This window comes from Mobula birostris, chromosome 19 (assembly GCF_030028105.1).
Source record: "Mobula birostris isolate sMobBir1 chromosome 19, sMobBir1.hap1, whole genome shotgun sequence".
Classification (NCBI taxonomy): Eukaryota; Metazoa; Chordata; class Chondrichthyes; order Myliobatiformes; family Myliobatidae; genus Mobula; species Mobula birostris.
This window is the reverse complement of record NC_092388.1, coordinates 9,422,544-9,438,554: the sequence shown is the minus strand read 5'-3', so window position 1 is coordinate 9,438,554 and position 16,011 is coordinate 9,422,544. Positions and strand designations below refer to the sequence as shown.

General features: G+C 42.6%; 1 protein-coding gene across 3 annotated transcripts in view; it reads right to left on the bottom strand.

Annotated features, from left to right (window-relative positions):
- cpvl (carboxypeptidase vitellogenic like) overlaps positions 1–16,011 on the bottom strand; it is a 76,548-nt gene that overhangs the window by 12,565 nt on the left and 47,972 nt on the right. For all 3 annotated transcript variants that reach the window (XM_072283193.1, XM_072283195.1, XM_072283194.1), the window contains one exon: positions 13,605–13,787. In XM_072283193.1, coding sequence (XP_072139294.1) covers positions 13,605–13,787 — 183 coding nt within the window. The remainder of the gene's footprint in view (positions 1–13,604; positions 13,788–16,011) is intronic.

Here is a 16,011-nt window from a genome sequence, read left to right as displayed (position 1 = left end):
TGACTGTGTGGTTAAGAAGGCATACGGTGCATTGGCCTTCATCAATCGTGGGATTGAGTTTAGAAGCCGACTGGTAATGTTGCAGCTATATAGGACCCTGGTCAGATCCCACTTGGAGTACTGTGCTCAGTTCTGGTGGCCTCACTATAGGAAGGATATGGAAACCATAGAAAGGGTGCAGAGGAGATTTACAAGGATGTTGCCTGGATTGGGGAGCATGCCTTATGAGAATAGGTTGAGTGAACTTGGCCTTTTTTCCTTGGAGCGACAGAGGATAAGAGGTGACCCGATAGAGGTGTATAAGATGAGAGGCATTGATCGTGTGGATAGTCAGAGGCTTTTTCCCAGGGCTGAAATAGAAGTAGGTACAGAGGAGATGGATGTCAGGGGTAAGTTTCCTTTTCCCCCACAGAGAGTGGTGAGTGCGAGGAATGGGCTGCCGGTGACGGTGGTGGAGGTGGATATGATAGGGTCTTTGAAGAGGCTCCTGGAGAGGTACATGGAGCTCAGAAAAATAGAGGGCTATGGGTAAGCCTAGGTAATTTCTAAGGTAAGGACATGTTCGGCACAGCTTTGTGGGTCGAAGGGCCTGTATTGTGCTGTAGGTTTTCTATGTTTCTAAATACAAAGAAACACAATAGAATCAATGAAAGACCACATCCAACAAGACAGAATGTGCAAAAAAACAACAAACTGTGCAAATATAATGAGAAACAATAATATTAATAAAAAATAAATAAGCAATAAATATCAAGAGCAAGAGATGAAGAGTCCTTGAAAATGAATCCATTGGTTGTGGGATAGTTCATAACTATCTTCTTACTTGCCTGATATTCCTCCAACACATGGAGAATTATCTCCCCAATTCTCAATAACTTCAGGTTTTTCGGAGTTCCTTTTGGTTGCATTCCAACGATCTGTCTCACCTCAGGAACTCAGCTCATTGATCCAGTTTGTTTCAACCCCGGAATGAGCTCAAGAGATAAGTGATCTCAATGAAAGTTAAATTGAAGATCAATGAGCAATTTATTTGCAAGCAAAGGCTTAATTCCCGGGATGGTGGGACTATCATATGTCGAAAGATTGGAGCGACTGGGCTTGTATACTCTGGAATTTAGAAGGCAGAGGGGGGATCTTATTGAAACATATAAGATTATTAAGGGATTGGACACGCTGGAGGCAGGAAGCATGTTCCCGCTGATGGGTGAGTCCAGAACCAGAGGCCACAGTTTAAGAATAAGGGGTAAGCCATTTAGAACGGAGTTGAGGAAAAACTTTTTCACCCAGAGAGTGGTGGATATATGGAATGCTCTGCCCCAGAAGGCTGTGGAGGCCAAGTCTCTGGATGCTTTCAAGAAAGAGATGGCTAGAGCTCTTAAAGATAGCAGAATCAAAGGTTATGGGGATAAGGCAGGAACTGGATACTGATAGTGGATGATCAGCCATGATCACACTGAATGGCCGTGCTGGCTCGAAGGGCCGAATGGCCTACTCCTGCACCTATTGTCTATTGTCAAATAAATATGTCCTTAAAAATGTTGACTTAAACCTGAGTTTGCAGAGCTACAAATTGTATCACCCTAGTTAGCATTCAGATTATGTACTTTACCATTCCCTTCAGGAGTTATTTGCATGTGTGGGACAGGAATTGTCTTGGTCTGGAGCATCAAATGTTCATTCCCCTCCTTAGATACTGGTTGACCTGCAGAGTTTGTGTGTGTTGGACAGGAATTTGTTCTTGGATGTCTAATCTTGCACTGGAGAAGCATGCAACTCAACATCTTGAGAATTTTACTTTCCTTGCTGGGAGAGAGAAAGATCTCTTTATTCCATGAGAGATTTCCATCTAGCTGACTGGGAATGAAAATTCACCTGAAGATTTATGTAAGAATTATGCTTTTAGTTCAGTAACACAGTATCAAAATCAGGTTCATTATCACTGATAGGTTGCCGTTCCTTTTTGCGCCTTGTGGCACATCAGGCAGTACTTTTGCCATTTCCAAAGCACTTTGACTGTTTCTGAGTTGCTAGCTCGACACTCAACCCAGCACAGATGGAAAGTCTACAAGGAGCCAACAGGATTTGAACTCGGGGACATTAACTTCAAAGCCCAGTGTTGATGCCACTACACCACTGGCCGGCAAATTATCACTGATATATGTTGTGAAATTTGTGACTATGAGCTACAATAAGAAATATTTTTAAATAAGTAAATAGTGCAAAATGGAGCAGAATAGTGAGATAGTCTTCATGGGTTCATTGTCCATTCAGAAATCTGATGGCAGAGGGGAAGAAGCTTTTCCTAAAACATTCAGTGTGTGTCCTCAGACTCCTGTACCTCCTTCCTGATGGTAGTAAATGAGAACATGGCATGTCCTGGATAGTGAGGGTCCTTAATAATGGATGCCACCTTCTTGGGAAACAGAGTGTCATCATACCAAATCTTTATTTGATTGCAAGATCTACCAGTTACGCTATAAAACCATGTTGAATAGAAAGGGTCACTGTAGATATTTTACATTCATTAAGAGCCTCTGTCAAAATCTATTTCAGAAAACTGACTGACCTGTACTTATTCGGATAATTAAGAATTAACAAGTACTCTTGAACTTCCTGCAATGGAGGAAGTTCATGCAAATTTCCTTTGAAATATTCCCTTCAAAACCTTTGTAATTTACAATTCTCTTAGACTAAGTAAATACATACATTTTAAATTAAGGGCTGATTTGAACAATCCTAATTTGATGCAAATGACACATTTCCCTTTTTCGATGTACATGTGAGAAACCTAATCTTAATCTATGTTTTCATTTCCATGTGCAACAATGATTAAAGAAGCAAATATTATATCCAACATCTTCCTGCTACAAACCTCTCTTTCTATGACTACTGCTTTATAATGTTGATACTAAGACGATTGATGAATGTGTGTCTTCCTAACAGATGTCTATTTTATAAGCAATAGCCTGATTTAGTTTTAAAGACCTGAAACATTAAGAAGATTTACTAACATTTCTCCCTTAGCCAATACTTATCTCTCGATTAACATTACTGGAGCAAACTGGGCTACGTGTTTATGCACGCAATGCCAAAAAGTGCTGTGTTGTTGAACATTAGCTTACCCTGAAGTGCAGTAATTTTATAGATCTTCCTGGGTGGCTTAGCTCTTGTTGGGGAATTCATGTCCCTATTTTTTTTTTTAAATAAGGACATGATTTCCTAATTCCGCCATAGACGGTCCCAAGCCCGACTGTGAAAGAGGAGGGTTGGGCATGGGGCTAGCAGTTCCATACTGTAAAAACCCAGAGCTACAGAAATGCCAATAGAAGCACCAAAGAACTCACTCCTGGAAGAGGAAGGATTTCTGAAGATGGGCTACACCTGGGAAAAATTTGGATGACTGGCCCAGGGGACGGAGGGCTCTGATGTGTTACTGTCAGCAGTCTATGCCCCAGTAAGGGCTATGGGTTTAAAACAAAAAGAAACAATTTCCTCTTCTAAGGATTTCTTTTCTTCCAATGAATATCTCTCTCCTGGAAAGGTGTTGATAATAATACAACACTGAAAAGTCATCTATTGGGCCTAAATAACAATTACCCTTTCTCAAGGAAGGAAATTTCTACTTCCTACTCTTTCCTGCCCACAGGCTGAAGTGACACAAGCACCTGCCTACAGTGCACACTTGCCCTACATACAGACACTCTTACAGTACACTCGTGTCCTCACAGAGTCCATCCTGGCAACCCCCAAGCAGAAGTGCTTGGCTGTAGCTTGGAGGGTCTCTGTGATCCCTTAGACAGGTCCTTTCCTACTGAGGGTACTGTTCTTCACCAGCCTGTCCAGGTTCTGTGGAATATGAGAAATCTCACCAGTTCAGTCTCACCTTTGCAACATTCATCCAGTAGCAACACTATCATGTAGCTGGAAGAGTGCTGCTTGTATTGTGGTATGTTCCTTTAAGAGCTGGCAGCTGAGACCCTCTGTGCTTTGTTGCTCGCTGTGCTTTATTTGGTTATGTTCTGTGTTGTTCTACAGAGTGTTATGGGAATGTTATGCCGGCGCCAGAATGTGTGGCGACACTTGCGGGCTGCCCCCAGCGCATCCCTAAGTTGTACCAGTTGTTAAATCAGATAACACATTTCACTGTATGTTTCGATGTACATGTGATAAATAAATGAATCTGAATCATGATGAAAAATGAAAGAACTTCGAAAACATCCTCTGCTGGTGCAGCATAGAAAACATAGAAACATAGAAAATAGGTGCAGGAGTAGGCCATTCGGCCCTTCGAGCCTGCACCGCCATTTATTATGATCATGGCTGATCATCCAACTCAGAACCCCGCCCCAGCCTTCCCTCCATACCCCCTGATCCCCAACAATGAGCATAACACTATTTATAAATGCAAATGTCACTCCACTCTTTAAAAGAGGAGGAAGGCAGCAGAAAGGAAATTATAGACTAGTTAGCCTGACCTCAGTGGTTGGGAAGATGTTAGAGTCAATTGTTAAGGATGAGGTGATGGAGTACTTGGTGACACAGGACAAGATAGTACAAAGTCAGCATGGTTTCCTTCAGGGAAAATCCTGCCTGACGAACCTGTTGGAATTCTTTGAGGAGATTACAAGTAGGATAGATAAAGGAGATGCAGCGGATGTCGTACATTTGGACTTTCAGAAGGCCTTTGACAAGGTGCCACACATGAGGCTGCTTACCAAGTTAAGAGGCCCTGGTATGACAGGAAAGTTACTGGCATGGTGAGAGCATTGGCTGATTGGCAGGAGGCAGCGAGTGGGAATAAAAGGATCCTTTTCTGGTTGGATGCCAGTGACTAGTGGTATTCACAGGGGTCATTGTTGGGACCACTTCTTTTTATGCTGTATATAAATGATTTAGATGATGGAATAGATGGCTTTGTTGCCAAATTTGCAGATGATACAAAGATTGGTGGAGGGGCAGGTAGTGTTGAGGAAACAGGTAGGATGCAGAAGGACTTAGACATATTAGGAGAACGGGCAAGGAAGTGGCAAATGAAATACAATGTTGGAAAATGCATGGTCATGCTCTTTGGTAGTAGAAATAAATATGTGGACTATTTTCTAAATGGGAAGAAAATCTAAAAATGTGGGATGCAAAGGGACTTGGGAGTCCTTGTGCAGAGCACCCTAAAGGTTAACTTACAGGTTGAGTCGGTGGTGAGGAAGGCAAATGCCATGTTGGCATTAATTTCAAGAGGTCTAGAATACAAGAGCAAAGATGTGATGCTGAGGCTTTATAAGGTACTGGTGAGGCCTCACCTTGAGTATTAGTTTTGGGCCCCTCAACTTAGAAAAGATGTGCTGGCATTGAAGGGGGTCCAGAGGAGGTTCACAAGGATGATTCCAGGAATGAAAGGGTTATCATACGAGGAATGTCTGATGGCTCTAGGTCTGTACTCGCTGGAATTCAGAAGGATAGTGGGGTGGGGGGGGGGATCTCACTGAAACGTTTCGAATGTTGAAAGGCCTAGACAGAGTAGATGTGGAAAGGATGTTTCCCATGGTGGGAGAGTCTACGACAAGAAGGCACAGCCTCAGGATAGAGTGGCACCCTTTCAAAACAGAGATGCAGACAAATTTCTTTAGCCAAAAGGTGGTGAATTTCTGGAGTTTGTTGCCGCATGCAGCTGTGGAGGCAAGGTTGTTGGGCGTATTTAATCCAGAGATTGATAGGTTCTGGATTGGACATGGCATCAAAGGTTACGGGGAGAAGGCCGAAAACTGGGGTTGAGGAGGAGAAAGAAAAGGATCAGCCATGATTGAAAGGCGGAGCAGACTCGATGGGCCAGATGGCCTAATTCTGCTCCTATGCCTTATGGTCTTATAACAGCACCAGTGACCTGGGTTCAATTCCCAGCACCGTCTGTCAGGAGTTTGTACATTCTCCCCGTGACAAGGTGGGGTTCTCTCTGGGTGCTCCAGTTTCCTCCAACAGACCAATAATGTGCAGGTTAGTCGGTTAATTGGTTACAAGTGTAATTTGATGGCATGTGCTTGTGGGACTAGAAAGGCCTGTCACCATGCTGTATCTCTAATAAGATAAAACTTGCAACACACCACTAAGAGAAAGGTATACTGACAGTATTGAGCACAGAGAAATGCAGTAGCTCTGTGAATTTCATGATGGAAGATCTCTACCTTTACACACAGATACATAAATATACTAAAGTTATAAGAAATGTATTACACTGTACTGCTGCAGCAAAACAACAAATTTTTCAACATATATCAGTGATAATAAACCCAATTCAGATTTTAAAATTTGACCCTTATAAAATGTGTTTTAATTGTAATGCTCTCCTACAAATACCATCGCAGCATATTACGTTCACACACAGGAGATAAGCTCTTTACATGTTTTGAACAATTCAGCTTCTAAGCTGTGGTCCCTTTCTCACAGCACTCAATACCAAACTCTGCAAAAGTGCAAATTTGATATCAAAGAGAAAACATAATGGAACCATTCTTCATGTGGCTTCCAAACAAAAAAAAAATCAAGCTTCCCCCTTCCTGTGTTTTGACTGTTACCATCTGGATGCATTTGAGGGATCTGTAGGCTTCTGAATTTGCACAACTATAGTGAGACAGAATTTCTGGGGATTGCGTTGTTTTGACTTTTAACTGTTTTAATTTTGCTGAAATGCATCCTCTTAAAAATGGCCAAATTAGAACCTTTAGGGGACTCGTCATCAAAAGCAGCTTAAACAAAGTTTGCACAGTGGATAAAATCTGCTCAGGCAAAAATTCAAACAGATTTAACCCTTAATTTGTTCAGAAAATTGAAACTACAGACTATAAGAAAATGATATGTACAATTTGGGATGTTACAAAATATAGTATTGTGCAAAAATCTAAGATATATATCTACAGTACCTTAGACTTTTGCACAGTACTGTAGTAATTTTATGTATTGCACTCTACTGCTGTCACAAAAAAAAACAAATTTCATGATATATGTGAGTGATGATAAACCTGATTCTGATATGGGTCTCTGTTGTGGACTGAGAGTGGGAAGGGGGCAGGGAGAGGGGAATCATGGTTGGGAAAAGGGGAAGGGAGAGGGGAGGGAGCATGAAGCACCAGAGAGACATTCTGTAATGATCAATAAACTAATTGTTTGGAATCAAATAACCTTGCCTGGTGTCTCAGGGCTGGGTGTGTCTGCGTTCACGCCACATACCCCCGTCACCAGTACCCCTTCTCTACCAGCTGTCCCTTGGAGCTCCACCCTCACTACTCTCGACATCCTTCGCTCCCACCAGATCTACAAACTCACTCTGCGCTCCATGTTGACAAATACAGTACTGTGCAAAAGTCTTAGGCACTCCAGATATATATCATCATCAGGTGCCATGCCCAGTTTGAGCTTTGATTGCCATGGCCCACACACTCCTGTTTCGGGACAAATGGATCAATTCATTGGTATTTGTTTCCAGTTCTCTGGCTGCTGTCTCCATCATCATTTGTCTTTGTCTTCATCTTGCTTTGTTCCCTTCAATCTTTCCCATAATTACCGTGCATTCTAACTCCTCTTTCCTAATCACGTGTCCAATGAAGTTATGTTGCCTTTTCATGATCTCATACATTATTTCTCTTTTTGTGCTTGCTCTGTCCATGACATCCTCACTAGACATTCCTTTCGTCCATGATATTCTTTGCATCCTCCTCAAAAACCGCATCTCTGTTGTTTCAATATGTTTCCTCATGTTACTAGATATTGTCCAACATTTTGAGCCATATAACATAACTGGATAAATGTAACATTTCAGTACTCTGAGGCGGGTTGTCATGCCTAGTTTAGTATTGGTCAGTATACTCTTCATTCTCGTAAAGGTGTCTTTTGCCATCTCTATTCTTCTTTTGATGTCCATGTCACACCTGCCATCTGATCTCACCCAGGTTCCTAAGTAGCAAAATTTCTGTACTTGTTTTATGTCTTCCCCATTTATTCTCAGCCTGCAGATAGGATTCTCCTTCTTTTCGCATATCACCACACACTCTGTCTTTTTGCAATTGATAGATAGACCCATTTTTGCACTTTTTTCAACAATTATATCAATTAATTTTTGTATGTCACAGAAACAGGCCCTTCATCCCATCTAGCCCATGCCAAATGTTATTTTTCTAATAAATATCAACTCTTTTTGACTATCCAGAGCTGCCCCCTAACTTCGAGCATTTTGGGATTCTCTGTTTTACATATTATGAATATGGAAGTTCCTACTCTGAGTGAGATCTTTGTCTTTGTTAAAATTCTTTTCCTCTAGTTTTATTTCAATAGCTTCCTTTAACAGGTGTTCCCAAAGGCCATTGGTGCGGCACAGTAGTTTTGCACTGTCGAAGTCAATCCTATGGCAATTGTGAATGTGACCGCCGATTTCTCCAGATAACCCAAATGGATACACCTCCTGTGCTGCTTGATGTGGGTTTCCACCACGCGTCCTGTCTGGCCAATATACACGGCTCCGCATTTGCGGGTCTACGGGGTGTAAATACCACTGGACCAGACATACCCAGGCATCATCCCTAAAGAAGATGGCAGAGCTTGTCAACGAAACGTCAGTTATACTTGATACCTGCACCCAGCTGGAAACCAGAGAAGAGTTTTTTCATCATATACACTGGGAAAGTACCAGACCCTTTTTCATCTTCCTTACTGTTTATGAGTCTGTTTTCACTGCCACAGGACACCCACAGCCCATTTGGGTGTTACAAGATTGCACAAACAAGTGTAAAAAGAATGAATAGTTAATCTAGTTTTGATGAACCTGGTGACTTGTATTTAACTGGCAACACAATCTATGCCTCGGATTAGACTCATGTCAAACTGCTCTAGGCCTTGGTTGAGATTCATGTCAAACTGCTCTAGGCCTTGGTTGAGATTCATGTCAAACTGCTCTAGGCCTTGGTTGAGATTCATGTCAAACTGCTCTAGGCCTCGGATTAGACTCATGTTAAACTACCCTAGGCCTTGGTTTAGACTCCTGCCAAACTGCTCTAGGCCTTGGTTGAGATTCATGTCAAACTGCTCTAGGCCTTGGTTGAGATTCATGTCAAACTGCTCTAGGCCTCGGATTAGACTCATGTTAAACTACCCTAGGCCTTGGTTTAGACTCCTGCCAAACTGCTCTAGGCCTTGGTTGAGATTCATGTCAAACTGCTCTAGGCCTCAGATTAGACTCATTTCAAACGACTCTAGGCCTTGATTTAGACTCATGTTAAACTACCCTAGGCCTTTGTTTAGACTCCTGCCAAACTGCTCTAGGCCTTGGATTAGACTCATGTCAAACGACTCTAGGCCTTGATTTAGACTCATGTTAAACTACCCTAGGCCTTGGTTTAGACCAGGGGTTCCCAACCTTTTTAAGCCATGGGCCCCACAATTTACCGAGGGGTCCGTGGACCCCAAATTGGGAACCTCTGGTTTAGATTCATGCCAAATGACTTTACAGCCTTTGGCACACTGGCCCTCATAAATCAGTGCATTGAGTATAGAAGTTGGGATGTTACGTTGAAGTGTACAAAACATTAGTGAGACCGAATTTGGAGTATTTTGTGCAGTCCTGGTCACCTATCTACAAGAAAGGTATCAATAATGTTTATTTTATTCTACTTAGTTTTCTTTATCGATACAGGACAGAGTAGGCCCTTCTGGCCTTTCAAGCCACTCCTAACAACCTTAACCTAATCATGGGACAATTTACAATGCCCAATTAACCTATGGACTGTGGGAAGAAACCAGAGCATGCAGAGGAAACCCACACATTCCACAGGGAGGACATTTAGACAGATAACATCAGAATTGAAGTCCAAACTCCAAATGGTCGGAGCTGTAATAGGTTTGTATTAACCGTGACGCTACTGTGGCAGTGTAGAGAAAATTCACAAAGATCCTGCTGGGACTTGAGTTATAGAGAAAGGTTGAATAGGTTGGAATTTTATTCCCTGTTACGCAGGAAAACGAGGGGAGATCTTATAGAGATATGCAAAATATTGAGGGGTATAGAACATAGAACATAGAAATCTACAGCACATTACAGGCCCTTCGGCCCACAATGTTGTGCCGACCATGTAACCTACTCTAGAAACTACCTAGAATTTCCCCACCGCATAGCCCTCTGTTTTTCTAAGCTCCATGTACTTATCTAAGAGTCTCTTAAAAGACTCTGTTGTATTCGCCTCTACCACTGTCGCTGGCAGTGCATTCCACACATCCACCACTCTCTGTGTGAAAAACTTACCTCTGACATCCCCCTTGTACCTACCTCCAAGCACCTTAAAACTATACCCCTTCATGTTAGCCATTTCAACCCAGGGAAAAAGCCTCTGGCTGTCCACATGATCAATGCCTCTCATCAACTTATACAACTCTATCAGGTCACCTCTCATCCTCCATCACGCCAAGGAGAAAAGGCAGAGTTCACTCAACCTATTCTCATAGGGCATGCTCCCCAATCTAGGCAACATCCTTGTAAATCTCCTCTGCACTCTCCCTATAGTATCCACAACCTTCCTATAGTGAGGCCACCAGAACTGAGCACAGTACTCCAAGTGGGGTCTGACCAGGGTCCTATATAGCTGCAACATTACCTATTGGCTCCTAAACTCAATCCCACGATTGATAAAGGCCAATGCACCGTATGCCTTGTTAACCACACAGTCAACCTGTGCAGCAGCTTTGAGTGTCCTATGGACTCAGACCCCAAGATCCCTCTGGTCCACCACATTGCCAAGAGTCTTACCATTAATACTATATTCTGTCATCATATTTGACCTACCAAAATGAACCACCTCACACTTATCTGGGTTGAACTCCATCTGCCACTTCTCAGCCCATTTTTGCATCCTATCAATGTCCCGCTGTAACCTCTTATAGCCCTCCACACTATCCACAACACCTCCAACCTATCAGGTCACCTCTCGTCCTCCGTCGCTCTGAAGAGAAAAGGCCAAGTTCACTCAACCTACTCTCATAAAGTACGCCCTTCAATCCAGGCAACATCCTTGTAAATCTCCTCTGCACTCTTTCTATAGTATCCACATCCTTCCTGTAGTGAGGTGACCAGAACTGAGCACAGTACTCCAAGTGGGGTCTGACCAGGGTTCTATATAGCTGCAACATTACCTCACGGCTCTTGAACTCAATCCCATGGTTGAAGAAGGCCAACACACCATAAGCCTTCTTAACAACACTGTCAACCCACACAGCAGCTTTGAGTGTCCTATGGACATGGACCACAAGATCTCTCTGAAACTCCACACTGCCAAGAGTTTTACCATTAATATTGTAGTCGGTCTTCAAATTTGACCTTCCAAATAGACCACTTCATATTTATCTGGTTTGAACTCCATCTGCCACTTTTCAGCCCAGTGCTGCATCCTGTCAACGTCCCACTGTAATCTCTGACAACCCTCCAGACTATCCACAATATCCCGAACTTTTGTGTCGTCAGCAAACTTACTAACCCACCCTTCTACTTCCTTATCCAGGTAATGTGTAAAAAAACAAATAAATAAATAAATCACAAAGAGGAGGGGTCCCAGAACAGATTTCCCAGAACATCACTGGTCACCAACTTCCATGCCAAATATGAACCATCTACAACCACCTTTTGCATTCTGTGGACAAGCTAATTCTGGATCCAAAAAACAAGGTCTCCTTGGCTCCCATACCTCCTTACTTTCTGAATGAGCCTTGCATGGGGGACTTAACAAATATCTTAATGAAGTCCATATACACTACATCCACTTCATCATGTGTTTTGTTACATCCTCAAAGAACTCAATCAGGTTCGTAAGGCATGACTTGCCCTTGACAAAGCTATGCTGACTATCCACAATCAGATTATGTTTCTCCAAATGCTCATAAATTCTGCCTCTCAGGATCTTCTCCAACAACTTGCCCACCACTAAAGTGAGACTTACTGGTCTGTAATTTCCTGGGTTATCTCTACTCTCTTTCTTGAACAAGGGAACAACATCTGCAACTCTCCAATCCTCTGGTACTTCCCCTGTCCCCATTGTTAATGCAAAAATCACCATCAGAGGCTCAGCAATCTCCTCCCTCGCTTCCACAGCAGCCAGGGGTATATCTTGTCTGGACCCAGCAACTTATCTAACTTAATGCTTTTCAAAAGCTCTAGCACATCCTCTTTCTTAATGTTTATATGCTCAAACATTTCAGTCCGCTGTAAGTCGTCCCCAGAATTGTCAAGGTCCTTTTCGTTATTGAATACCAAAGCAAAGTATTCATTAAGTACCTCTGCTGCCTCCTCCGACTCCATCCACACGTTTCCACTATCGCACCTAACTGGTGCCTTTCTCACCCGGCTCATACTCTTGCTCTTCACATACTTGTAGAAAGCCTTGGGGCTTTCCTTAATCCTGCTCATGGAACTGGTCTACCAAACACACCATAGCTACAGCACTACACACAGTCCTCACTCACCTGGAGAACAGGGATGCTTACGTTAGAGTGTTGTTCCTGGACTACATTTCAGCATTCAACACCAAAATTCCCTCCAGATTTGACAGGAAGCTCAGAGACCTCAGCCTGCTCCCCACCTTATGCAGATGGATCCTAGACTTCCTATCAGATCACCGACAGGTGGTAAGGATGGGCTCCCTCACCTCTGCCTCTCTGACCCTCAACATAGGTGACCCCAGAGTTGTGTTCTAAGTCCCCTTCTCTACTCCCTTTACACCCATGGCTGTACTGTCACACACAGCTCCAATCTGCTGATCAAATTTGCAGATGACATGACTTTGATCGACTTTATTTCCAGCAGTAATGAGACAGCTTACAGAGGAGAGGTTGACACCCTGAGACAGTGGTGCCAGGATGACAACCTCTCTCTCAATGTCCAAAAAACAAAAGAGCTGATCGTGGATTACAGGAGGAACGGAGAGAGGCTCAGCCTGATCATCACCAATGGGTCTGCAGCTGAGAGGGTGAGTAGTTTCAAGTTCCCCGGTATACACATCACCGACGATCTCACCTGGACTGTACACACCGGCTTTGTGGCAAAAAAAAAACACACAACAGTGTTTCTTCTACCTCAGACAACTGGAGAAGTTCAGCGTGGGCCCCCAAATCCTCAAGACCTTCTATAGGGGCACCATTGAGAGCATCCTGACTGGCTGTATCACTGCCTGGGTCGGGAACTGCACCAACCTTGATCACTGGGCACTGCAGAGAGTGGTATGGACAGCCCAGCGTATCTGTGGATGTGATCCTCCCTCCACTGAGGACATTTATAGTAACAAGTGCAGAAAGAAGGCCTGGAAGATCATCGGGACACCAGTCACCCCAACCATAAACCGTTTCAGCAGCTTCTGTCAGGCAAATGCTACTGCAGCATTAAAGCCTGGACCAATAAGCTTCTTTCTACAAGCCATTAGACTTTTAAATTCACATCTGTACATTGCAAGAGTCATAATGCAAAGATCTTCACTCCCTCATGTTGTGGGATGGATGTAAGATTTAAATAAAATCTCAGATTCTGTAAGAACATTGAGACGCAGTAGTTCAATGCTGGTGATTAACCCTAGGAATTGCAATCTTACCTGATAAAATTCCCCAACTTTTCGAACATAGCCGGCCACTTCTTTGTCACTGGGATTAACAAACCAGAAGTGTCTGTCTGCCTTTTTGTACTCCTCAGCTTTGGACCAAGGCACAGTGAGCAGGAAATGCTCAGTTAATGGAGCTGCCACAATTATATCAAGCTGGCCACTGTATATCAACACCTGGTGAAGAGAGAGAGAAAAAAATAATCAGTATAGGAAATATAAACAAAGTTTGCAGAACCATAACCAGATTACATTCTGAAGGAACCAGATGTTTAGGACAAGCAAGTTCACAAGTTTAAGTGTAACCAGTCTTTGCAGAAGTTATCAAGACTAGGTTTCCAGAATCTCGATGACGATGTTTCACCATGCAAGTTAGTTAGTTCATTCCATACCAAATATTTAAACATTAAGCATTGAAACTCAGCCAATAAATTGGCTGCAATGGGATTTGCTTGTGCTTTAGGAAAAATAATCTGAAAGAAAGAACAATTGCTAAGTGTTCTGTATGGAGACCTTACAGCTGTTGAGTGAATGTTGCAATGAGGTTCCCTGAATGAGAGACAGAGATTAAAGTGCTAAACATATAGAAGGCCTGAGAGACTTAATTAGTCTAGACAGCAATCCAAGAATTGATCCCTGCATCTGACAATTTTCTATCGAACATCATATTGAAAAAAGTTTCAAGAGTTGTGTGGGTCTGAAATCATTTTTATTCCCAATCAAGTACAAGTGAAGACACAGAAGGAACGTCTCAACACAAAAGCTTTAAAATGGCCAAAACTGCCATTTGCAACAGGAAAGGGCCTTCATTTTTTGAACATGTGCAATATATTTGCTTGCCTGATTTATATTACCTAAAAGCATTTAGTGTTCAACTGTCTTGGTAAATCTCAGGGGTCTGAGCAGTCAATCTGCATTCTATCCAAAAGTGAAGATTTGACTGCAATAATCATTGTATGTTTAGATTTAGAATGATTTGGCAATCATCAGGAGCAGAATAAGACAAATGTCCATGAGTCTGAAACAGAGATTTTTGGACTAAGAAAACAGCTCTAGGGAGTAGTAAGTGGAAAATGAAATGAAAAAAATGAAAATGAAAATGAAAAGGTGTTTATTTTAAAAAAACAATGTGGAAATGGAGTAATCAAGTTAAGAAAAAGCAGGGTAACAATAGATACCCTATAAAATAACCCAAAAGGCAAAGCAGAACATTGCAAAGAGATGCAAAATAAATCACAGTGCAACACACACAAAATGCTGGAGTAACTCAGCAGGTTAGTTACAGAACACTATAGCACAGAAACAGGCCTTTGGTCCATCTAACCCACGCAGAATTATTAATCTGCCTAGTCCCATCGATCTGCACACAGACCATAGCACTCCATACCCCTCCCATCCATGTACCTACAGTGTCCAAATTTCTCTTAAATGTTTAAACCAAACCCACATCCACCACTTCCACAGTGGTAGCTCATTCCACACTCTCAATGCCTTCTGAGTGAAGACATTCCCCTTAAACATTTCACCTTTCACCATTAAGCCGTGACCTCGAGTTGTAGTCTCACCCAACCTCAGTGGAAAAAGCCTGATTACATTTACCCTATCTATACCCCTCATAATTTTGTATAACTCCATCAAAACTCCCCTCATTCTACAACACTGCTGGGAATAAAATCCTAACCCATTCAACCTTTCCCTAGGCAGAAATTATGGAGGGGAATCAACAATCAATGTTTCCGTCCAAGATCTGGGATCGCCGAAATGTTGGGGACACTTTGGAGCAGAGGTGATTTTCTAAGACTCCAATCTATTACCACTCGTTGCCTCAATCCACACCTCCTACACATTATTAACCACGCATGAATAATCAATAAATCTGCAAATGTTAACTGTTTTCAACAATTCCACAGATCCATTATTCATTTCCTTCTTTCGTAGGACAAGTGCGTTTTTAAGATTCTGTTCTCTGCTTCAGGAACAGTAATTTCCCTCCAACCAACAGGCCCTTGAACCAGAGGGGATAATGTTCTGTAGTTAATATTTCAGTAACATTGTATATTGTTTAATAAAGCATTCTTTGTCGTTTACATAAATCATTATGGATTATATGTAAAACTACGTGAATGGCAGACATCATCATGCCACCACGTCATACATGCACGTTTCGCCTAAAGTAAAAATGAAGTACCCGAGTTCCCTGCTCTCTCTCCCCACCATTGAGAACATCTACATGAAGCGTTGTTGCAGGAAAGCAGCATACATCATCAGGGACCTCCACCCCCTAACCCCACCACCCATTTCATGCTCTGTTCTCACTGCTGCCATCAGGAAGAGGATACAGGAGCCTCAGAACTCACACCACCGGGTTCAGGAACAGCTACTACCCCTCAACCATCAGGCT